The 24,693-nt window shown below is 38.8% G+C and overlaps 2 protein-coding genes across 2 annotated transcripts in view; both read right to left on the bottom strand.

Annotated features, from left to right (window-relative positions):
* Window positions 1-14,194, bottom strand: part of LOC104030032 (macrophage mannose receptor 1) — a 35,839-nt gene extending 21,645 nt beyond the window's left edge. Inside the window, exons 1-11 of the mRNA XM_075705969.1 lie at window positions 14,134-14,194; window positions 12,768-12,941; window positions 11,407-11,568; window positions 10,388-10,501; window positions 9,133-9,279; window positions 7,110-7,292; window positions 6,053-6,207; window positions 4,693-4,806; window positions 3,382-3,497; window positions 2,320-2,468; window positions 1,245-1,444 (exon numbers count right to left, since the gene is read on the bottom strand). Coding sequence (XP_075562084.1) covers window positions 1,245-1,444; window positions 2,320-2,468; window positions 3,382-3,497; window positions 4,693-4,806; window positions 6,053-6,207; window positions 7,110-7,292; window positions 9,133-9,279; window positions 10,388-10,501; window positions 11,407-11,568; window positions 12,768-12,941; window positions 14,134-14,194 — 1,575 coding nt within the window. The remainder of the gene's footprint in view (window positions 1-1,244; window positions 1,445-2,319; window positions 2,469-3,381; window positions 3,498-4,692; window positions 4,807-6,052; window positions 6,208-7,109; window positions 7,293-9,132; window positions 9,280-10,387; window positions 10,502-11,406; window positions 11,569-12,767; window positions 12,942-14,133) is intronic.
* Window positions 14,195-17,175: 2,981 nt separating this feature from the next.
* The window catches only part of LOC104028863 (macrophage mannose receptor 1), a 34,168-nt gene continuing 26,650 nt past the window's right edge, over window positions 17,176-24,693 (bottom strand). Inside the window, exons 24-30 of the mRNA XM_075704580.1 lie at window positions 23,384-23,616; window positions 22,390-22,555; window positions 21,051-21,203; window positions 20,473-20,589; window positions 20,105-20,266; window positions 17,996-18,028; window positions 17,176-17,345 (exon numbers count right to left, since the gene is read on the bottom strand). Of these exons, the coding sequence (XP_075560695.1) occupies window positions 17,176-17,345; window positions 17,996-18,028; window positions 20,105-20,266; window positions 20,473-20,589; window positions 21,051-21,203; window positions 22,390-22,555; window positions 23,384-23,616 (1,034 nt within the window). The remainder of the gene's footprint in view (window positions 17,346-17,995; window positions 18,029-20,104; window positions 20,267-20,472; window positions 20,590-21,050; window positions 21,204-22,389; window positions 22,556-23,383; window positions 23,617-24,693) is intronic.

The raw sequence follows: 24,693 nt of genomic DNA on the forward strand, positions 1-24,693 counted from the left end.
GTGAGACAACATAACATCTGTCAAGACCTATAATATTAAATATTTTATTTCTTTATTAAAAATATTAGTAAAGTAAATTGTAAGTATATTTTTCTTAGCATCCTGTATTTTAAAATAGGGCAAGAGTAGCATAGGCATCTGAGGAGAACAAAAGGTATCACAATGTACAGAGAAGAAAAAAATAATTTATAACTTAATTGGAACTTTGACCACTGAAAGGCTCAAAGAAAGATGGAATAGCTCAGTTGTGGTATTTCACAGCAGAAAACAGGGCAGTTTTGAGAAATGGAAGGTGGAGTGAAAATCAAGAGGTTGGAATAGAAAAGATAGTATAGACAGAGAAAGCCATTTGACAAGGTGCTGACCCTGGCCAAGGAAGAGATTTTTGTATGGTGGTGCAAGCCTAAAAATAGCTTCACTTTCTACTATGAAGTATGTATGTTCTTGAAGTAAGGCACTGGCTGCTTGACATTTTGGGGAAAGGTTAACCAACAGTTGGGTAATTGACAGAACCGATAATGTTAGTAACAATAATTGTGACATAGAAGTTGAGACCCTTATAAATACACAGCTAAATTCATCTCTGGCCTCCCAACAGGCAGAGAGTCTCAAGAAAGAAAGTGAGAGGATACTTATGTAAAGACCGGAAAAAAGAATGTTGCATATTTACTTTCACCTAATCTATTTTGCCTTTTCTTTACTTTTTTTTTTTTTCTTTTCAAAAAGGAGACTTTTTAAGGCATTTTTAACTAAATCAAAAGAACACCCAAAACCTTTACTTGCTGTAGAGTCACCAATGTCAAACTAAAGCAGGATTTGAAAGTATCACTGAAAGTGTTACATGTTGTATGAGAAAAGGTTGGCAGAGGGCCAGGTTTCCATAAGTTTTCTCTTAGAAACATTGCCTTATGCAAGTGACACTGCCAGCTTTTGAGATGCAATACTATTTTTTTCTGATGTCCCAAATTCCTGGAAGAAAATAAATTAGGTGAGGTTCTCACCTTGCATTTAAACAAAAGGAAGTGTATTATTTCTACTACTCTGTTTTCATTGTTTCAGGTTGTCAGTTGTTGACTTTCATTATATTTGATGAATTTTCTCATGGTTTTTTGCCCTTGAATACCGTGGAGATCATTCCGAAAAAATGACCCAACCCCTGCATCCCTGAGTACCACCGTGACCAGGGCACCGACCCCTGGGCTGCCCTGTGCTCAGGCTCACAGTGAAGGTGGACACACACTTACTTTGAAGCATGAGTCTGCCCGGGAGGCTCTGTCCCAGCCTTCGGCACAAGCGGCCACAGGGACCCATACCGAAGGAGCAGGAGGCAACGCTCCCACTGCCCGCTGTTTGCAAAGATAATTTGCTGTCTTCTCACAGCTAACAACATCCCATAATCCAGATGCAATTCCAGTTCCCATGGCAACACAGCCTTGCTCTTTCCCTTTGTGACATGGAAAAGGAGTAAAACCAAAGTCTTAATTGTTCTCTAAGAAATGAGACCTTTGCTTTTATTCATAGAAAATTATGAAAAGGAAGATGCAGATTATGCAGATTAAAAACCATCCTGGATATAAAATTGTTTTTAATACCTCCTGCCAGAGCCCAGATATGGGCCAATGAGTCTCACAGACACACCTTTGCCAAAAACGGAGATTTGCAGCTTTAGAATACAAATCTTCCTTATCTTGCCACCCCAGGGAAATCACAGGGCAAATGACACTTGATTTTATTTACATATGTAGCAGATGGCCTGACAACTACTTTGGGGTTCTTAATATCCAAGTAACTCAACTTCAAGAAGGCTGATATCAAGTACAACAGGTTTGTTTTAAGGCATAACTAGCTAGTGTGAAGGCAAGAGTTCCTGCATAGGTGCTTGTCTGTTTTGCTGAAATGCAAAACTGCTGGACCGTTCGCTGCTCATTTCTCACATATGCACCTTGTGGGTCCAAAAAACTGTCCATAATAATTTTTCTCAATCATCTGATGAGTTGTTGTCAACTCGTGTTAAAAAGTTGAAAAAAAATGAGACCATGGACCTTGTTAACTCCTGCACAGTATTGCCTTCAGTCTAATCCATTAAAAATCTGTTTCTGTACAACTTGCAGGAGATTGACTTACACAACACCTGACACTCAGCTGTGACAGTGCTTGTTGCACTGATGTCAAACACAAGGTCTGGTGGTGTTGGTCACCTACAGCTACAAGCACAAAAGAAAGTGCCTACTCTAATTTCTCAAACCAGGAGATGGAAAGCAGAAACCTGCAGTTGCAGCTGCGCTCCCATCACAAGGGTTGAGCCCATGCAGAGCTTACCTGGCATTGCTGTGTTCCAGTGTGTGAAGAGAGGAGTTTCACCAGTGGTCCACCTGAAACTCCCTCGTTCTTCTGTGTCAGAGAGACCAATCCAGAAATATTTTTCAGACCTCAGCCCCGTCAGACTAATCAGAAAGGCTTGCTCATTGCTGAAGTGGAAAACAGTGTTCATTCACAACCTATTACCTTGCAATATTGATCTAAGTGGTACAAATAGAGGTATCACTATCATGCTAGCATGACCCCAAGGCAACAGCCCCTCAGTGACATTCAGGCAAAACCTCAGCAGGCTTTTAAGTGTGGTCAAAAGAATTTGGTGAGGGACGACTTTCTCCTTTCAGCTGAAGGCATCTTCTCTCCTTTCCACTCAGTTCTGTGAAATGTTGCAAATCACTACTCATGTAGGCTTCTAGCTGTAGGCTACTATTTTCCTTGTCTTTCCAAATATTTAACATGCCTCAAACAGACCACCAAGTCAGGACCAAACTGTCGGCATTGCCACCTATCACCTCTGAAGACAGTCATGTTCCTCAGAGGCCATGAAGCCTGCAAAGCCTGACTGAGATATGGGTAGTTTGGAGGTGATACATTCTGGCGGCGGTGGGCCAGGTCCCAGGGAAGATTTCCTACATTTGTTCAGAATTTGGCTTAGAATTTAGTTTAGGAAAATATTTTTGTTAAAGTTTTCCTATCATGATGAGATAACACCCATCAGTAAATAGATGAAAATTGTAGTAACTAATTTCCAACAGAAAAATAAACAAACTCACAAACAAAAAAAACAAAAACATAGAAGTTGCTTTAATTAAGAATTGAAAGATAAAACTGTTTGACTCAGGAACCCCCAAAATTTGAAAACTTTTATAACTTTTATAACAGTAGAAAGCCCTAAAACATTGAGTCTGGTTTTTTCCTGCATGGATAATTTTATTTGGCTTACAACTACAAAATTTTTGAAAAGCACAGTTAAAACACTTTGAAGAGTTCAAGAAATGGACAAGTTTTGCAAGTTTCTCCATCAGAAGCACTGATTTGGGAGTATAAAAAAAGATATTTTCCTACCTGCTTTCCACCGTAGCTAGATAAGCTTTTCTCTGTTCACAGGTCTGTCTTGCTTCTGAGAATGTCAAAAGTGCAGAGCCCACCAAGTAGCAGTGAAAATCATATCTTTTCCAACCCTGTGACAAACATGTTTCTTAATGTGAAATTGAAAGAGACTTCAATATAGACAATAGTTCTGCGCTGTTGTGTATAAATAGTCAATGTTATATTTGTTGCAGCTGAGCTTAAAACCAAGATGAGACTGGACCAATCTGTTAACAAACAAAAGCTGATTTTTTGTTGCTGTTTGCTCTTACAGAAGGCCTTTTTTGCTTAAAAGATGACATTAAGATCTTAGTTTTCATCTTTTTTACGTGTACATGACTTTTGAAAGAAAATTGTGACTGTGCTATTTGCTATTGCTTTTCAGTGCTCTGTAGGGCTGGGATTATGCAAACTGCACCATAATGAGCCTGTGATTCATTCACGAGGGAGCTGCAGTGCCAGCCTTCCAGAGCTGCGGGGTCTGACAAAATGAAATACAAAAATATTGCAATATGGAAATGAATTCACATACAAGCACAACTCCCCAAAGCTGCCCCTGCCATCCCTAAGTGCAATGGGTGAGGAGACTTTCTGAGCCAAGAGGAATCCAGTCAGTGCTTGTTTGTGGGGAGGGTAGAAAGGAGGATTATCAGTAAAACACCCCTGCTTCTTCCTGCTCTTAGAGAGATCTATGCTGACCAATATAGATATAATGATTTTCTGAAAAGGTCCATTCTGGAAAAATTACTTGTTTGAAAAAAAAAATAACCTGCTGATATCACTCAAAGGCCAATTAAGTAGTCCATCAGTAGTAATATGGTACAGAAAAGTGGATCCTTTTCTGTTTTATTTTCTTTATTTTATTGTTCTTATATAGTAAGGACTTTATAAAGACTTTAAATAGACAGCAGATCTGAGAGAAGAGACAAAGTGGCTTTTGGTAATTTTACATGTATTGTTAGGCTAAGAGGATAAACAGAGAGAATAGTGGTGAAATTATGATTAAATTAAGATACATGCAGTTCTGTCACAGGGTGGCTTATCTGGGAATGGAGGGAAAGACAGTATTCATGCACATGTAAATGAATCTTGACTTTCTTGAGTATTTTCAGAGCAAAAATGAAAAATGCACATATATTAGTAAATTGCTAGTAGGAAAAGACTAGGTTTCCTCAAGAGTAGATTTGCTAGAAGATACAAACACAAAGACTCTAAAAGAAGCAAGAACCAGTAAATTAATTCCCGTTCCTTTTTCCCAACATAATTAATTTATGAGAGAGCATTTACTTTCTGGCAGCCTGGGTCCTCGATTGACTCTTTTTCAGAGGATTGTGATGAAGGCTTCTTTTTACAGATGTAACCAAGTTGCTTATCACAAATGGCAGTTGCCCAGTATCCATCCTAGAATATCAGGGAGAAGAAATGAATGTAAAAAAGGGCCATTCATAAACACAAGAAAACTAGTGTTTTCTTCTTTCTTCACTACTGAAATATGTTACCTAGGAAGGCTATAGGATCATTGCTGGAGATTTATTTTAAAAAAAAGAGACACATCTGTCAGGATTGGTTTAAGATCCATTTGATGCTGTTTTGAGTTGAAAGAAGGAAATAAATAATACCCTGAAGTCTCAGCATTGCTTGCTATCATAACTATCTATTTAATGAGAGGTTTTGTAAAGATACATCTCATCTGGGGCTAATGGATCTGCAGGATTATTTCACTACACTTCTGGAAAAAAGATCAATGAAACTGAAATAATGCACATGTGAGTGTGTTGCAGTAAATCTAGCTATTTTATCCATCATGGAGAAGACTCTGAAAATGGCTGATTTCTTTTAAAAAAAGGAATTACCAAAAAAAAAAAAGAAATTTAAATAGGAGCTTTCTTCCCCATAAAACCTGGCTTAGGATCAATTCTATTGATGCCTAATACTGGGTAACATCAATATTATTCTATGCTATAGCAGTTCTTTCAATAATGGCATTTCTTTCATAACAGCATTTTCAATTTGTTTCTGTTAAAATTCATGACACTTTTTGTGTCTGTATGTATGTGCATGCACATGCATGTAAACGTGTCAGCCATGTCTTGCAAGAAAGTAAAGTTTGTGAGTCAAGAAGTCAGAAACGCTCCAGGATTTTAGGTTAGGTAAGGTATTTGGCAGGTAGGTGTTAGTGATCTCGTTATGTCACAGATGAATAAACATGCCCTAGTGCCAGGTCTCTATGCCTCAATGCCATGTCTCAATGAAATGACATTGAGGGACATAATGGTCTATCAGATTGGAAAATGAGGTATGCAAATAGCATCTATGATAACCCTACAATGTATTTACTAGTTCATCCCCATTCCTCTCCCAGAGCTATAACTTTTTTCATTGCTGCAGCCAAGAGAATGAATCTAATGTAAAATTTCTGGATCAGACTTTTCACCAGATAAGAAATCTCAAAAGGTAGCACTAGAAAAATGTTACGTCTCTATTTCTGATCTTTCCTGTCCTCTGAACTTCTCTTCTGGTTGATGGCAAATTTATGGGGAAAACTATTTTAAGCTAAGATATAGAATGACTCCTGAATAAGTATGTAAAGGCAAGTGATTTCAGACAGTTGTAGTTGTTAGTTTACATTACTATAAAATGCTAATACCTGCCCCTTCATAACAACACAGTCCTCCAGACCATTTGTGTAGGTGGGATGCCTGCACTGCCATTTGGTGAACGTCACAGGAGTCCCATCACTCCACTCGAAATAGAAATGAGCCTTCAGGTCATTCAGACCCAGCCATAGCTCTTCTGTTGGCTCTGCAGCATGAAAAGAAATAGGTTTGCTTATGGTCTGCTATGCAATACAGTGAACAAACAGGGACTGATAAATTTGGAATGCGGTGCATGAGAGGTGGTCTTCATGCTCTAACAAAAATGCTGGTTTCCTCTCAGATCTGCAGTAAGAGATGTCTTGGTCTGTACTGAGAAGGCCTCAGATTCTACCCAGAAATCCTGAGTTTAATAAACACAGGGGTCTTTATGGCTGGCAGAAGGTTTTTGCACACTTTCTGAGTATCTGTGACTTAGAACAACAAAATGGCCCCTAGCATGGAGAGTAGGACAGTGAATGGCTGTGAGTGTCCCACCTGGGATCATACTGAGCCCAAGCCATGAAGACATCTGCCAATACATCTCCTTAATGGGGAAGCATTAGAGGGCTTCTAATGGCCCTTAAGGGGTGTTCACCAAGTCCAGCATGTGCAACAAGTGTCAGGACTGGTTGCTACAGATACAAGGAAAATCAGAAGTTAAAAGATATTATTTTCTTAGAAGGACATATAACAAGATGTTAACCTCAGCGAGAGGTTTTAATCTCAGCAAGAAGTTAAATTTCTTCTAAGTTTGGAACTCAGTTCTGAAGATATTGAACATAGAATAAAGATGCCAAAAGTGCACTTTTTAGAGTTCTTTATGTGTCTCTGTTAGGAATACCATTTTTTTCTTTTCCCGCTTTATAATGTTTTACAATGTAGATTATTTCTTGATAAATATAAATATACTTCTATGTTTATGCAACAGCAACAACATAAAAGAGCACCGCAAGTTCGATTCAGCCTTCCACTTGTGACACTTCAGAGAAAGCATTAATATTTAATATGAAGCCCAGCTTTTATGTTACGGATGGGGCAAACACAATACAGGCCTACATATATACTCACTGTAACCAAGCTGTGACACTAGAAAGCTGTGTTCAGCAATGTTGTGGACACTTGCCAAATCTCCATCTTTCCCCTTACATGCAGTCAGAGCATCTTTCCATATTTTGGGTTCCCGTTGAATGCTGTAGCAGTGGCCTGCATATGGCCACCAGCCATCTGGGCACTTAATTGGTCTCAATTCCTCTAAAATCAAAGCACAATTTCTCAGAGCATTTTTGTAAGAGGAAAATATATGACAGTAGAATGAGGTCTCTCGAGCACTCTTTACAAAAGTGAGACTCTATGAATAAACATAAAGCTGTAGTTAGAAATGCAAATGCATTCGAATGAAAACCAAATATCATTAAGGCACAGTATGCTAAATATGCAAATAGAATTATGTCTCCTTAGGCATAGAATCGTTGAAAAATGCCCACATTGTGTCAGAAATGCAATTTGAAATAATGCTCTGCAAGGAAAGAGAGACAAAGCAGACATCGGCCTCTCCCCTCTTTACCCCCAGAGCAGTTCGGTTAGTGTATCATGGTCTCCTGTGCTGCATGCAGTGGCTGACATTAGGCTCTGCCTCCTTTTCAATGTCTTCTTGCAAACACACATAATTTTTAGATATGGAAAAGTGTGAAGTAATTCTTTAGTAACTTGTCGTGGTTTAGCCCCAGCCAGCAACTAAGCACCACGCAGCCGCTCGCTCACTCCCCCTACCCCGGTGGGACGGGGGAGAGAATCGGAGGAGTAAGAGTGAGAAACACTCCTGGGGTGAGATAAGAACAGTTTAATAATTGAAATAAAGTAAAATAGTAATGCTAATAGTAACAGTATAATAATGATAATAACAATGATAATATACAAAGCAAGTGATGCACAATGCAATTGCTCACCACCCGCCGACCGATATCCAGACAGTTCCCGAGCAGCCATCGCTGCTCCCTGGCCAACCCCCCCCCAGTTTATATACTGAGCATGACGCCATATGGTATGGAATAGCCCTTTGGTCAGTTTGGATCAACTCTTCTGGCTGTGCCCCCTCCCAGTTTCTTGTGCACCTGGCAGAGCATGGGAAGCTGAAAAGTCCTTGACTAGCATAAGCAGTACTCAGCAACAACTAAAACATCAGCGTGTTATCAACATTCTTCTCCTACCAAATCCAAAACACAGCACTATGCCTGCTACTAGGAAGAAAACTAACTCTATCCCAGCCGAAACCAGGACATAACTTCAGGTCAGTAAACAGTGCAAATTAGTGCAGACTTGGTAGTTTTCTCTTCATATTAACTCAGTGGCTTTTTTATGACTTAGATTCCTAAGTATCTTTAAAAGTATACCTTAAGCTTGCTTTAAAAATAGGGGGTTTTAAGGTTAATAGGGGAATAAAGATTCTCTGAAATTATTGCTCTGCTTTCTTTAATATAACTACTTCATTAAAAGTAGCTTTTATAACATTCCCGGATTACAGCCTCCAGCAGATTCCTCCTGCATGTGGCATGTTCATAGCCACGTTGTCTCATCGAAGCCTCAGGTCAGGGTGACCTATGAATGAAATGTATGAATACTGCTATGGCCTCTATGAATACTGCTGCTCCTCCTGCTCTGCTCATGTGAACCCAATGCATTGCATATTGTTGTCATCAGAGGAGGATTTTTTGCATTAATATTAGAGTAAATGCAATTGCTCTTTTGGAGCAAATGAGAAGAAAATGAGAACCATAAAATCTCTACTGTATTTATGCAAATTTGATTGCTGACACTGGTTACCATGACAGAGCAGCTTTTATCTGTCCTGCAATGATGAATGATAGAGTGATGGAAGAAAATAATTATATTCTCCTATGAATGGTTAATACACAATGGGAGGATAAAAGCAATATCTAAAAGTCTGTATGTGCACGTATAGCTGTGTTTTTCAAAGGTTTCTAACATTTTGGTTGAAAAATAATGTTGCATGTTTTTTATCATTTGTGGATCTTTACAGATTGCTCTTTCTAGCAGTCAAAGAAAAATCGTTCTTTTTATTTGACTAACCTACCTTTTGGTAGAATATCAGACTTTGAACTGAAGTTTCTCTTTTTACAAATGTAGCCAAGTCTCTGGTTACATGCTTGGTTTTCCCATTTAGTATTTTTTCTGGGATTCATCACTCCACAGATTTTCCCAGGGAGCAGGAAAGGACTTCCTTTGAGTAAGAGAGAAAATAGAATCTCACAGCAAAAATAAATTAAAAAGATAAACAAAACCATCATATTATCAGTAGAAACATCAACTTACTCTGTTTTCTTCAATGCTTAATATGAAGAAGCCCTCTCCCATAGGATAACTGGTGTTGTAGTTTACAGGATGCTTTTAGTCTATGCTTTGAGAGTGAAGTAATGACACTCCATTGACTTTGTGTCAGGATAGTACTGGGAAATTTCTGGTTCTTTTCCTGATATCCTGGTGCCCACAGACAGAACAGCTGAAGCTAGCCTGTTATGCTGTGTCAAAAACTTCCAAACTTTAAAAACTATTCAGTTTTAAATTATACGATCCCTCCAGTATATCTCAAGAATTTCACAATTCTACTTTCCTATAAAATAGCTTTTCTCTTTTCTGTTGCAGTGTGTAAAAACCTCTCTAAGTAGCAAAAGAAATTACCTGATACAGAATTTTTAAAAACTTAGAGGAGAGTTTAATTATTCCTTTGCCACCTTGTAACTTTTTCTAAACAGAAGACGGCTTGAAATACTTGTGGCACAAAGAAAACATGGGACCAAAAACCCAACGAGCAAACAGAAGAACTCTCCACGTGTGAGGAGCACCACAAACCCACCCCTGTCTCCCTTCCTTGAGGTGGCTCAGTGCAATTTTGCATAAACTGCTGAGGAATTATGAGCTGGCTCTGTAAGCCTCTTGATAATATTTAGAATTTCTCCAGACAACATAGTGCCATTATTTTCTAAATATTTTGCTACTTTTGGAAGATTTGATTTATATTTATACTCTTGGGCAACATGTTATGGAAAAATTCTGATCTCTGGTCTGTAGGTTTATATATCACTCCAAATGATACTCTGCTTTCATAAACAAGTTCTTTGCTTATATAAGAAAATAAAAGAACTTGCTATAGCTGATATCCACAGTGAACTTTGTAATTTGGAAGTGTACTTCTTAAAATAAAGATCTAGATTTTCAGCTATTGTAAATCAGAATGGGCTTTCCTGAAATAAAAGTAGCTAGGGCAGTTTTTATTAGTTGGTGTCTTATCAGAATGCATTCAAAGATTACAAAATAAATACAGTTCTTACCTGGAGCCCAGTTTAAATATCTGAAAGGGCTGCCCCCAGCCCATTGCCATCCACTGTTGAAATTCAAAGTGTTCAATCCAATCCAGAATGCAAAACTGAATTTTTTAGTTAGCTCTAAATTAGAAAAAAAAGTCAGTTGTATCTCCCTATTCTCATTCTTACCAAGTTCATCTAAAAGAAATGAAGTCAAAAGTAAGAAATTTATATTTCCTAGTTTAAACCAGTCCAAACCCAGTACTTTCCACATTACTGAGGTGCACAGATTAAAAAAGAAAATATGTAAATGAATAAATACTGATTTAGCAGACATCTCAGTAGTTAAAAGGGCAAATGAATGTGTTATTTCACTACTTAAATAAGAGTCTACTCTCACTTTGTTTCATTACAACATAGGAGATGCAAAAAATACCTTATTTTCATTAGGGAATTGTGCTAAAATGTTTCTGTAATAGATTTCATGGAGTAAACATATCAAAAATACAAAGACAGTGTGCCAATCTGTTGCTTCTAGATCTTTTTCTATGATGTGAGTGGTTTCAAAGCCTCCTTCACACCATTTATAACCAAACAGATACCATGATACCTGTATCAGCAATCCACTGGAGTTATTTGGAGTTTATGTATGCAAATGGTCCATATTAGGACCAATCTAGCCATCATCATATGTTGTCCTAGAAAGATTAATAGTCCTTGACACACAGAGGAAAATGGTAAATTTGAGGACCAGACCATAGGCCTGAGCAGGAATGAGTGCACTAGCACGAAGGCAGCCCTTTGTGGTAGCTGCCACCTGGAGTGGTGGGAGGGTCCATTTCCCGCCCTGTAGAGGTTTGGGACCAACCCTTCAAAAAAAACCCACCAGCTAGTGGAAGGGCCGTTCAGACCACCTGCCTTTTGGCAGCGGGTGAACCGCCCCTGACACCCTGTCTTCTTCACTGAGACAGAAGACAAGGCAGCCAACTCCATTGTCTAAAGCTTTGGGACAGCATATTTTAAAGTCTTGTTCTCTATCATTTTACCTCCTATATATGCTTGCTCATGGATCTCTGTGATGCTTAATAGTTCTGCATTTTGCTGCTGACAGCTTTTCCTTGCTTGGTGCCATGTTAGAGCTGATTCTGAGTTTATCTGATAGTGAATGCCAGTTGAAACATCTTCTGTCCAAAATCTTTCTGTGTCATCTGAAAGAAGAAGTGACATAGAGCACTGCTGTTAGAGGACTGACATTGCACCAACAAAAAGCAAATGAAGAATGTAATGATGCAAAATCTCTAAAAATGCACAGTATTAACTGTATGCTATCATCAATTTTAAAGCACCAGAAAAATTGAAATCAGATTAGGCATCAATTAAAAAAAAAAAGTGTAATTTTTTTGAAATTAAAAACATTATTTTATATTTCTAAGTTTTTTAGAAGGGAGTGCATGTGTTTCCAATATTTGCTTTTAAATTTTCTTTTACACAACATGTAGTACTAGGTAAACCCGACGTATCTGTTGATTGCAAAAAGAGATTCCAGGGTGAAGTCAGAGGAGGAAAGTGAGTGTGTAGCTGAACTATGACCCTGGAGGCTCTTCATCCCTGTGGGGCAGGAACTCCCTCTTATCTCATCATCAAGAGAAGCAGCTTTTTCAAAAATGGCAGAACCTGGCCCTTGACAGCCCAGAGAGCTATAAAAACAGTCTGTGTAGCACCAGTGTGCAGATCAGCTGCAGTCTTTGCAGAACCACTCACAAAACCTTGTGAAAGTGTTGTGTTATTGGGAAGGCAGTTGGTGAGAAAAGTGAAACAGGTTGTGTCCTGAGGTGGAGGGATCCGAATCTAAGTTTGGTGCAGAAGATAGTACTAAGATGGGAGAGGAAGGTAATTATAGCAGCAGCATTTTTGTGTAGGCTGGCAATAGGAGACAAGGACAAGATAGGAAATGGATGTTCAGGGGCAAAATCAGTATATAGCAGTTTAAGTTAGAATTGACCTGCAGGGCATGCCTGAGGAATAAAGAGCAATAGGAATTTTTTGAAAGGAAGATATCGGTCTAAATTCATGCTGGTCATGCCATGCACTTAAGTCACATCAAATGAGATATCAAAGAGCCTCTTCACCTCTCTGGTCTACAAGGAGAAAGTGACCTCCAGCAGGTAGGTCAGAACCTGGCTGGGCTGAACCACACTCTGGAGGCACCTCTTCATCTCCACTTGCTATAGAGGGAGCATTTGACTACTGGGGCTAATGTTCAGTGATGTGATTTTCATTTAGGCTACTCTGACAAGGTTTGTCGTGAGGGTGTGTAGCTGGTAGCTGATAAAGAACCTGGTAGTGCAATAGATGGTTTTCTCAACAATGTTTCATGACAAGTTAATAAATAAAATGGAGGACTTACTTATTAGTGGGCAAAATCCATACAGTCTGTCAGCATCAAAGTCTGCAGTTGTCGCACACCAGAGCCAGCCATCTGACCTACCAGCATCTGTGCACTCATTGTACTGTTTGCCTTCATATATGAAAGGGAATACACATGGCTGTCCCTTGGCGTTTCCTTGTAATGTAAAGGTATCTAGGGGGAAGAAACGGTTAAGAGGACATATGAAAATAATCATAAAATCATAAATCTGACTTCCTAGTAATGGATCTATCTACCAGTATATCTGTCTATCTAAACTGAGAGGTCACACCATCTTTTTTTAATTAATTTTTATCATTTTTCCCCCTTGTGTAGCTAGAGATTTTAAATAAAATGTTGCTTCAGTAAAATTTGGGTTTTAAATACTGTGTTTAGAGTTTGATATATATACCTTGTAGGAAAGTCATATTCTGTGATGATAAATTGCTAAGTTGTGGTTCCTGAAAACAGGAAAACCACAAGTAGGTCTCAGACAACAAGTCCACTACATTGTTGTATTCTGTATGGCTCAACAGGTTTGCTTTATCACTCCATCTTTTCATTAATTGTTTAAAGAAAAAGGATAGCTGACCAAAGAAAATACGGATCAGGTTGTTATGAGCATATTTACACGTAAAAATTTTAGGTTTCCATTGCACATTTCTGCACTTGGAGAGGTCTTGCAGATTCACCCTCAACTCAGATTCTTTAAGGTTGTCAATGCTTCATCTTTTTAAACTATCACAGTATTATGGGAGAGTTCTTTTTTCCTGAAAATTCTGATACACATGCTCAATCTCACATTCACGCAAACACATTCATCTGCTCAGTTCTACATACATTACTATTTTACCATTTCTCTCTGTAGCTATACCCAATGAGTGATATATGTCTTCAGACTAGAACTATTCTTCTAATTTGGTCAGACTGGAGGGGAGGAGCCAGTTCTTCCTTCTCATACCTCATGTCTTGGAGCAGAAAGAGAAACTTGCACAGCTATCATGAAAACATAGATCTAAACCCCTTTGACTGATCACTGCACCATGGGTAAACGGAAAGAGCTCCATGCTTCCTCATCTCTCATCGCCCTCCAATACAGTGCCATCTGATTTGATATTTCCACAGAAAGCAATTCCAGTTTAAAGATCCTGCTCTTGTTACCTCCATTTCCCCCAACATCCCTACATCTCCCCTCTTTTATTCTGTGAATCAAGAACTGCCAGGATAATACCCAACACACCCTTTAGATCATGTATCCAATCTGATAACAAATACGAAATAATCAGTCTATGCATTACAACTGTAAAGCTGCCCAAGGAAAAACATTTTCATATCTAGTTTAACACAAAACCAACAGGAAACTTACCCCGTGACTGCAATGAACCATGCACGAGGGAAAGAAAAACTAGGAACCTGGAGAAACTCATTGCAAATGTAACTTGCTTTTCATTCCTTTACCAAAAGTTGGACTATAAGATTGGCAGTGTATAAAAGCCTTCTGAGTGAGGATAGTAACAGGTCCTTCTCTGTTTCAATGGGTTGATGGATAGAGGTCTGTAGTCTAAATAAGGAGATATCCTGTCACATGGTATTTTGAAATAACTAGAGTGCACATTGCAAACACTGCTCTCTTTGAAGAGTGAGTCGCTTCGAAAACTGAAGTCTCCATCCTTGTAACTAGAGGTGGTGGCATTTGTGTTTTTCTGGCACTTGGCTAGTATTATATATGGGTCAGTTGTTGGGGTGCTACACAGGACAGACCTCTAAAAAAACAACTTGAGAATTGGTGACAAGAAACCTGGAGTTAAATATCATCAATTAAAAACTCAGTCTCTGCTTTAACCCTTACATCTCAGAAACAAAGGGGGACAAAACCCCGGTGGTTCAGTACATTGCTGTAATGTCACGGCTCTACATATCTGGGAGAAAGAGAGCAAATTTTACAGGATCTGCAGTATTTGGTGCATTATGAATTATTGCTCACTTTAAAGGCTAAAATTGGGTTTTTTTCTGCACTGTTACTCTGCTTGTTTTGATCACAGTTTGAGGCTGGGCTGTTTACTTGTCGAAGATCTGAAAGAAGTGAAGATGTTCAATGCTATAGGCTAGTGGTAAGCTTCCCTGTAACAGGGGGGAAACTTTTTCCTGGAATACTTCTGTCAAGCAAAAGGATATGTTCATCTATGTGAGAAATTCCTAATGAGGGTGTTCCAGGACAGAGCCAAACGTAAGCTAAATTGGAAAAGCTTCTTTTAAACTGTGAGCAGAGAGCTCATCTGAAGACTTATATTGGCACGGCAATTCTTGTACAACAATGCTGCAAAGCTGTGCTGGCAAATATTCACATACAGACAAATCCTACTGTTCTTTCTGTTTATTTACATCAGTGAAATTAGAAGCAGTTGTGATAACAAAATTGAAAAAAGCGAGAAATGAAATAGTCAGTAGTGAGGTATATATAGAAGCTGAACAGAATATGTCATATGAGGAGCAATTATCTTTGCTCTTATTTATAAGGTGTTAGGGAAAATTATTGCAACAACTGGCTAAACTTGTTCACTTGACTGTTAGAAAGTACTAAGAGAGAAAAATATTTTCAGAAAAAAATGGCTGGATTTCAGTAAAAGTAGAAACTGAATAAATTGTTTAATAATAAATATTCTACTTGCAGATGACATTCAGGGAGAGCTTAGCGTGAGCAAGGCTTGCAAGAGTAGCCCAAAGCTACAGACAACAGTGGGGTGGGAGAGAAATAGAAGCTGAGTTTACTGAATGAGACCATATTTTGGATACATCTGAAATCACAAAACGAAATAGCTCTGACAGAGGGATCCCAAGGGAAAATACCTGGAGGACACAATTTCTGCCTGGTTCCCTCCTCTGCCTCACAAAGTGCCAGCTGCACTCCAGTCCAAACTGGGCTTTAGTCCCCCTTCTTGTGTGAATGGATGCTTGTGAGGATTCAGCTCCACAAGGCTGCAGAGTGATGGGGGCAGATTAGTGCAGACACTGGGGTGGGCTAAAAGAAGAACTTCAGAGCTGCCCCTTTCACATGAACAACCAGCTTGATGCTGGTTACAAACTTTTAGGGGTCAGTGTCCTGCGTGCTGCATTTCACTTGTGCAATAACCTGTTCTCACCAGTGTGCTAAATTCTTGATTGTATTTATGCCAAGAAAACAGGAGTCTGGTGCCTAGAAAAGAAACTTCATTATTTTTTATTATTATTTCTTTTAACTTTCCAGCTTGCTCAGTAGACCCTGTGCAGCCTGGGGAAGGCAAGTGGTTTGCTGGGGCTATCTGTTAAGCACTCTTCCCCATAAAGTGTTTAGTGTCTAAACTATATTTGCAGCCCACCTAAATGCTATTTTTGTACTACTTTCCACTGTTTTTCTAACATCTTAAACTTAGTCTTCTTGCAGATTCCTGGTATAGTATCATCCGCTACGTTTGTTAGTTTTCAGTTCCTTTTTCTTGCATTTAAAAATGGCAAGTTGGTGCTTATTCAAGCTGAATTCAAAGTGGTGGGGAGAGAAGCCCTCGTTATTGACAAAAGAGTTATTGTGCAGACAGGAGCACTTCCCTTCCCCTTTCCTCTCACTTGATTCACAGGGAAGTCTGAAGCTGAAAATTATACTAATAAAAATGTTATTTATTTCAAAGCATTAACAAAAAGAAAGAAGAATGCAAGGGTGAGAATATTTGAATTCATGTTAGTGAACATATTACAGTTGACAATCATATTATCAGATTGAAAAAAGACCAAAAACCGACACCTGAGCTTAATAACTTTTGCTGGTATGAACTGCATTTTTCCATAGCAGAAAATGAAAATGGCAAGGTTTTCTATCCCAAAGTTATCTGAGATAAGTATATGAAGCACTGTTTTATAAGTAAGTGTAGTAGGATACAGCTATAAGGAACAATAAAAGTGCTGGTCTGATGGAGTGGAGTTTGTGGGACAAAATGAGTTCAAGATTGCGACAGGGTTTGGCAGATTTTATTTTTTGAGTTCTTTGCAGTGTCCACAAAGTCATGGGAATACAGTTCTAAATAGTAACCACACTTTACTGAACATTCATTCTCACTAGTTGCCTTTTATAGTCCTTTTTCAGTACATTTATTTGGTCTTGACAAGTTATTTACACTAGTGTTTTTGCTAAACCACTTGAGAACATCTAGACTGTTACAAAATTGTAACATCAATCCGTAACTCCAATTTTGTAAAACATGCATGATACAAAAGAGTCTGCTAGTGCAAAAAGAGAAAAGGGATTTAATTTAAGTTTACAGATATCCTCACTAGAGATTTTAACAGATACATCCTTTAATTCCAGCAAGTAACTTACTCCTCTGAATTGGTACATGCCACAGGACCCATTCTCACCAATTCCTCAGTCACTGACACATCATTTTAGAAGTGTTTCATTGCCAGAATCTGTTGATAGATAGTTTTGTCTTTGTCTCTTGTAGAAATAGACTGACATGCCAGCTCCAAGAAGACTGAGAATAGCCAAGAAAATGAGTGGCCAAATGGAGACATGAACAGGTGGGTGAGTGTCTTCATCCTTTTCCTTGCCTGAAATGAATGCATATAACTGTGAGAAATGTTAGTAATATTTTATTCCACGTACAACATGAAAAACATAGAGGAGATGTTCTCTTCTGCCTGAACTGCTGTTCAGTGCAAATCTGAGCCCTGAACTGTTGCTGAACAGAGCCAGGTCTCTGTTACTAAAGCTAACGTGGCTTTAGTGGATCTGGATTACAGTGATAAACAATGCGTGTGGTGGACGCTTGTAAGAATTTAATGAAAATGCATGCTTTAGATATGGATATGGGATGCTAATTATTTGGAAATTAGTTTTACAATATTTTTATGTTATATTACTTACAATAATACCTACGGAAGAGATTTGCGTCTACATCTACATAGCTTGTAACAGCCTAGTTAAAGCTCTCTGTGCCTGTGCTCAAAGTTAGTCACAAGTTGGGTCACTGCTGAGCTTGTCAACTCAGGGTTAGCCCTGCAGCAGTCCAGTCAACCAAGAACATGAGAGTGCTCGTGTGCACGTAGAAGGCACTGTGGGATTACCCTGAGTGATTTATAACCATGCATCCCAGTAACCAGAACCAGGGCTTGTTCTCTAAAAGGGGGTGATTTGGGAAAACTGATTTTACGTTCTTCTTCTATTTAGATTTTTGTAGTTTTCTTATGAAAGCTCTTACCTTTTTGCTGTAGAGGGCTCCCACTTGGCTCAACTTCAATGAATATCAGAGAGAAATAATACGACACTTCATTAGAATTCATATGTTTGACTGTTTTGCTAAAATTATACAGGAACAAACCCCCCTGAAGTATTACCATTGCATTAATAGTATATATGTCTGTTATAAAAGGCAACGTAATTGAGGCAAAGAATACATTATTAAGGTTTTACCTGCCTACTTAACATTACCAAACTATAAAATTCATTCATTTAAAACTTTATATTGTTTTTATATCTACCAACATTCAAATACTGACTCTTTTCTATGTTCACTCAAAAATACCTTTTCACGTTTTTCCTGAAATATTAATTTTAATTTACTATGAACACAATGTACAACTCCGGAGATTAATTTCACACCACACATTTTAGGAAGCTCTGCATGTCCAGAAGGATTCTGCTGTTACAATTAAGTTTAAGGTTCTTAAATGTTTTCCCTAAAAAATGCCCTCTGAATCAAGGCTGTAATCTTCCCATTTGCCTAAGCATAAGAAAGAGACAGCGAAAAAGAAAAGACCTTTATAAAATCTTTTTTTGTTGAAGAGGTGCAAAAAATGTTTGACACTCAGAAAAGAAGAAGGATTAAAGATATTGGATATTCTTATAAAGTAAGAAAAACTATTCTGAATCAAGACACCGTAAATTATCAAGAAAATTTCTTGGCTCTTCTACATTACAGTTCGAACACACACTTGCTACCCAGAGGAGAAGTTATAAAAGCAAAATGTAAAATGAAATGAAAGCAGAGCAGAATGTAAAATAAATAGGTACAAAGCAACAGTATCCCCTACTAAGGCAGGAAATATTTACATATGAGAGCATCTTATGATTCAATGGATGGATATTAGTGTTTCCTTATTATTTTAGTACTATATGGGATGGAATATAATTTGGATGTTCTTACTAAATCTTTAATGGGGATTAACTGATTTACTGCCATGGGCATGTGCTGATTTAAGCATGGAAATTAACTGCACGGGAGATGACTGTTTCTTGGTTACATTTCAATTTGTGTTTTTTAATTAAAGACTGCATTTGCAAAATGATTAAAAGCTAACCCAAAATTTTCATTTCTTTTTCTGAGAACTACTGTGTCTTACGATGTCTTTAATACTGAATTCACATCCTTTCAACTTTCCATCTAAACAAAGGAATCTTAAAAATTGTTTTACATAGGAAATGAGGTTTTCAGCATAGGACAGGGATGTTCCCCATGATTTACTGAGAACAATGCACAATGCAAAAGCTGGAAAATTAAACCTGATCTCACAGCTACTACAAAAGAAAGTACAAAGTTTTAAACAGAGCAACGTACCATTTTTTAGGTAGGATTGATTTTAACACCTAACTTAAGAGAATGGAATAATACTTTCTTTCAGACAATCGTATCTTTTGCATCTGCACTTGGGACTACTACATGAGGGTTTTTTTACCTCTGAAACTTTAGTCTGGCATATACAGTATTGCATGAAATTTTCCAGAAATGCTGATAAGACAGCTTCTGTAATGACTTGAAGTTTTCATTTAATAGGGAAGTACTCCTTATATTATTACTGCAACAAAAACAGCTGGCCTTTTAGTATCCCTGAGGCGTTACTGACTTAAAGGTTCTTGAATCAGGCCCAATATTAAGCCAGTTTTTAAAGTTGGGCAGTAACATAGTTTTTGAGTATAACAAGCTTGAAGAGGAAGCTTGAGTGTTCACACTAATTTCTCTTTGCAAGGGTATAAAAACTGTTAAAATACTTGGTTCCTGGAAAAGTCGTAAGTTTGCGTAAGTGTTTGACAGATGCCATACCAATGCCTGTGTTAGGTATTCAAAAGTTTTCTGAAAGTCTTGTTCTCAACCTAGGGTGCATATAGCATGTTACCATATTCCCATGCGAGTGCAAACAGTGATGCGAAGAGCTTGCAGTCTGCAAAACCAGGCAACTACAGATGTTTAGAAAAGTGGGATATGCCAAACAAAATTGTCAGAAATTACTTCCAGACATGTGCTGGAGGGCTGTAAAAATTACTAGTAAGCAGATCTGCTCTGTCACTAAGGGCGGAGTCACTAAGGAGTTACCTGTGGGTTTTTTGCAGATAAATCCTTTTTCAGAAGAACAATCAGTGTTGTCCCAATAACCGGACGGTGCAGTCATTTCAACGCAGTGATGGTCCACACTGGACTCTTTCTCTTCCCAGTTGACAAAGTCCAGTGCAGTGTTATCTAGCCACAACCACTGGCCTGAAGAGCAACATACAGAGTAAAAAGAATTTAAAATGTGTCTCATGGGTATTTTAACTCCTTAGCTCAGAAAATTACTTCCAAAATGTAATAGTAACCCATTTTTCAGCAGAAGACCGTGTCATTTTTTGTAAAAATACAGTTATCCTCAATTTTCTCATATTAGCAAAGCATTTTTCAATTAAATATTGAAAGTAAGACATTACCATCCACATTTTGGTAAAGTCCTATCCAGAAGCCTCCTACTTTATTTCCAAGTGGTTGTATTGTATGGATCAGAAAGTCAGATTCATCCATGTTTTCTACCGAAACCAAGGTAGCACCTGAAAGGCATTAGCAGATAAATAACCATAACCTACGTGAGCAACTACTGGAATGACCTCCTCTTTCAAGTCTGTACAAACAATAACTTTTGAAAGTATTATGCACGCTATTCTGTTGGCTTCCCCATTGCTTCCTGTGGAGGACAGAGCCCTGGAAGTGCTTAGTGGCCGTGGACCCCCACCACTGCCCCCAGCGTGGTGGCCCAGAAGCCAGGAGCTGGTGGGGAGCTCTGCACCTGGGGAGGCTGCAGCCCCTGGGAGGACAGAACGCTGCACAAAGTCGCTTGTGTCAGTTTATTTTCATTGTGCCAGGTTTAGAATAGCTTGGTAGGTAAATAAAGTATCTCTAATGTGTGTGTGTGTGTGGGGGGGGGGGGTGTTAATCAATGTTTTTACATTTTCATGTGAGCTTTGTATAAACTTTCATGCAAATCTCATCAGTTGATATTGAAGGCGCTCACCTAACCGAGCACACTCGAGGGAGGCCAGTGCCCAGCTTGTCCCAGCTGACGCTTCAAGGTAGTAGCAGTGGCCACGGTAAGGGATCCAAGCTCGGAGTTCAGCTGTTTCGGGGCAGTCTCCAGGCAGCTGAGCAGGGTCAGTAGGAGCTATAGCTAAATAAGCCATATGGTATGAAATTGGTATTGCATTATGAGTGACCTATGAGGTAGGATATGTGTGTAAATAGTGTGGAATTTCTCTCACCCAGCTTTAACTGTCTGGACCTCTACTCCTGACTATTCCTACAGGCCCCCAGCTCAGACAACAGGGAGATCTAGGCAGTCAAGAGTGTGAAACACCTTATTTCTCCAATCACATTTCCTAGGACAAGGAAACAAATCACATCCTGCAGCATCTAGCTGACTGCCTTGGCAGTGCTGTGAGGAAAGCAAACCCTGAAGAATTATATAGATCTCAAATCTGCATTCTCACAACACAGAAAGCTGGTGTAGGCTAATGAATCATTGATACCACAGTCCCATATTGTAGGGCTGCCTGGTCTCTATATGTTGTCACTTTATACAAAGGAGCCATCAGTGGAGCATACCTCTGCCAAATTAGTCTCTGTTTCTAGTCATGTGTGCAACTCCAATTCACTTCTATTGGTCTGCGGTTCTTGTGCTGAACATGCAGGCCAAATGTATGGCTAAAAAGTTTAACTCAGAAGCCACTTTCAAGTGGCAAAATCTGTCTTGAACCTCACATCAGGAAGACTATATTATGTAGCCTTAAAACCTCAAGGAGGGAAAATGACACAATTCTACAGAATCTACAAGCAAACATGCCCCTGCATAGCTCTACAAAGAGTTAAAGTATCATTCAGATTCCCAAGGCTCTTACACCTACATCAGAATTGCTTTAGCTCTAGCAATAGTGAATGGGAGTGAAACTCTTGCCTGTGTTTTGGCTCAATGACACCTGTGTGTGAACTTATCCCGTTGCTGCAGTCCACACAGTCAGTGCCCATTCCCAGCACTTAATTATATTGCACACAATCTCAAGTGTGATTTATGCTCATGTCTCAGAAAGAGCAAAATACCCTGAAGATAGACCTTCATCTTATGCAGTTATGACTACCATGAAAGCAGTGCAGGCATATCTGTTTGCACAAGAGGCTTTCAAGTGCCTGAATTCATATATCATCCAGTAGCAAACCCCCAAATTCTGCAGGGAGGTAGACGGCATCCTGAAGTGTAATATTCTGAGGGTTTTAGCCCAAACCAGAGCAAAGTCTCTAGGATTAGGCTGACTAATGGAATTAGGAATGTGTCTTTAAAATTATTACATTCATTTGCTTACCATCTGATGTCTTACAAACTGAAAAGTAGCTTTCATTGCAGGATGCCGTTTTCCAAGTACTGTCAAGATCTAGGTAGACACAAGCATTTTTCTCCTTTGGTTCCCCTGCTGCCCATTTCGTGTACCTGGTTTTCCAGTTATCGGTCCATTTGTAATAGCTGCCAGTCTGAAAACAAAGTAGTTCTGGTAACACAGTTTTTTACACAAAAAGCTCTGAGACATAAATACAGTGTCATATGTCTATTTGAGTTTTGCAGTAAAAAAAAACCCTGCACTGCTCTGTTTTTTTAAACACCATTCACTGTTCTAAGCAATGTCACTGGGTGCTCTAAGTTACACAAGATTTACATATGAACAGTGTTCAACAGTGCATTGCTTTCCGGAGGGTTTTTCTGAAGTAACACAAGCTTCTACAACACGGCAAGAAACTTAGATGAGTCCATCTTAGGTCATTTAGTAAATCCCATATCAAGAGAAGCAATTGCAGAGAATTCATCCCCTCTGCTCTGCTTTATTTAAATTAAAACCGGGAGCTATTTGGTGAGTAAATATTACTTGACATTAAACAGTCAAAATAATCTTAAAACATCTCTCTAATACTCCTAATAACTTTTATTAATATAATAATAGTTATAAGTAGTCCTCTATATAGCAGGGAGTCAGACTTTCAGAACGGCTAACGGTTGCTTCACGATAGCTGCACATCCTGGCTTGTGACTCTCAGTCTGCACCTTTATTTCTTTTACCATTTCTAGAGCTCTCTACTTTCATCTGTTGCTTCCTGCTTAACCTTTTCTGTGACTTTTCACTCCATTTGGTGCATGAAAGTCTTTGAGTAACTCTAACAGGACCACTAGAAATCTATGGATGTAGACAGTAAAAGCCATTCAGAATACAGTTGTTTCAGCACTGCTATAAACTGGGCATCCAGCAGGTCTATAAAGAGGAGGAGAGCTCACCAAGCACCTGCACCTCCCATCTGCCCAGCACTTACCATATTGCTGTTAAGCCCGATCCATACGGGTTTTCCATATTTCAACATCTGGATCCACAGGAATGAATGGATGTAGGCATCTGTAATGCTGGCAAGTTCTGCAGATTTGTCTTGACAATTTTTTCTGGCCTCTTCCCATTGCATTTCAGATGAGATGATTGAATAGCTACTGTCACCATAACGGGCAAAAATAGAGGATGGATTTGTTGGTGGTACTTCAGACTGCATGGTAACTATGGAGGGAAAACTGAATGCATGAATTTACAACACACCACTCATATCTAGCATGGAAAAGGTCCAGTATTAACAATAAGTCAAAATCTTTATTTAAGCTCATGAACAATTTGTTAATCAAAAAAAAAAAAAACCCACAACCCACCCAAAACTAAAAAAAAACAAAAACCCCACAACCCACCCAAAACTAAAAAAAACCCAAAACCCCAAAACCAAACCAAACCAAACCAAAAAAGCCCAAAAGAAACTCGTAAAACATGAACCAAATTTGCTAATGTAAAAAGCAGAGTGAAATCTTGGATGCCCTGAACTAGACAGTATACTTGCTAGAGGCCTGACTAGTGCAGACTAAGACTCATAAATGGGATATTTGAGTTCCTGTGCTTTAAGATATTTTGACTAAGCCTGGATGTCTGAGTATAAACCTATTTCAGATCACTGGTGGAGCAGACATAGGACTAGATGATGCATTTATGTTTGTACCCTGTTGTCACAACCTGAGACTTTGATACTTGATGTTAATTGATCACCACTCGCTGCTGACTCAAAGTCGTCAGCCTGTCTGTAAGGGCTGCAGGAACGCTGCCTGCACATTAGAGTCAGGCAGTGTATATTTCCACCCTTGAGAATGTGAATGTATTCAGTAGAGCTGTAACTGGGATTAAGCAAACTAAAAATGCCTCCCTAAAACTGTATGTTTGCTGTGCAGGGAGAGGGGCTTCTAACAAGCAGGTTAGCTGTGCTGAGAGTGAACAGGCTGCAGGAGCTGTTTGAAGTGGGGGGAATAGTTTTTACTAATGCTGTAACAAAGGTGAAGCAAAACTGTTTTGTTATCTGTGCTTTGTCCTCTCCACTCCCATTATATTGGCTGGGTTTTGCATAATTACAGTTCTACAGCAGGAGAGTCAACATTCATTACTCATTTTGGTGCGAAAAAAAAAAAAAATCAATATTCTTCTACAATAAAGACACAGCCAAGAGGCTGTACATTTTAATAGATATCATATGACATTCAGTAGAAATGTTGAGTAGAGCATTTAATCCTCTCAGAGACAGCCAAGAGTATGGGGAGATCA

This window comes from Pelecanus crispus, chromosome 2, assembly GCF_030463565.1.
Source record: "Pelecanus crispus isolate bPelCri1 chromosome 2, bPelCri1.pri, whole genome shotgun sequence".
Classification (NCBI taxonomy): domain Eukaryota; kingdom Metazoa; phylum Chordata; class Aves; order Pelecaniformes; family Pelecanidae; genus Pelecanus; species Pelecanus crispus.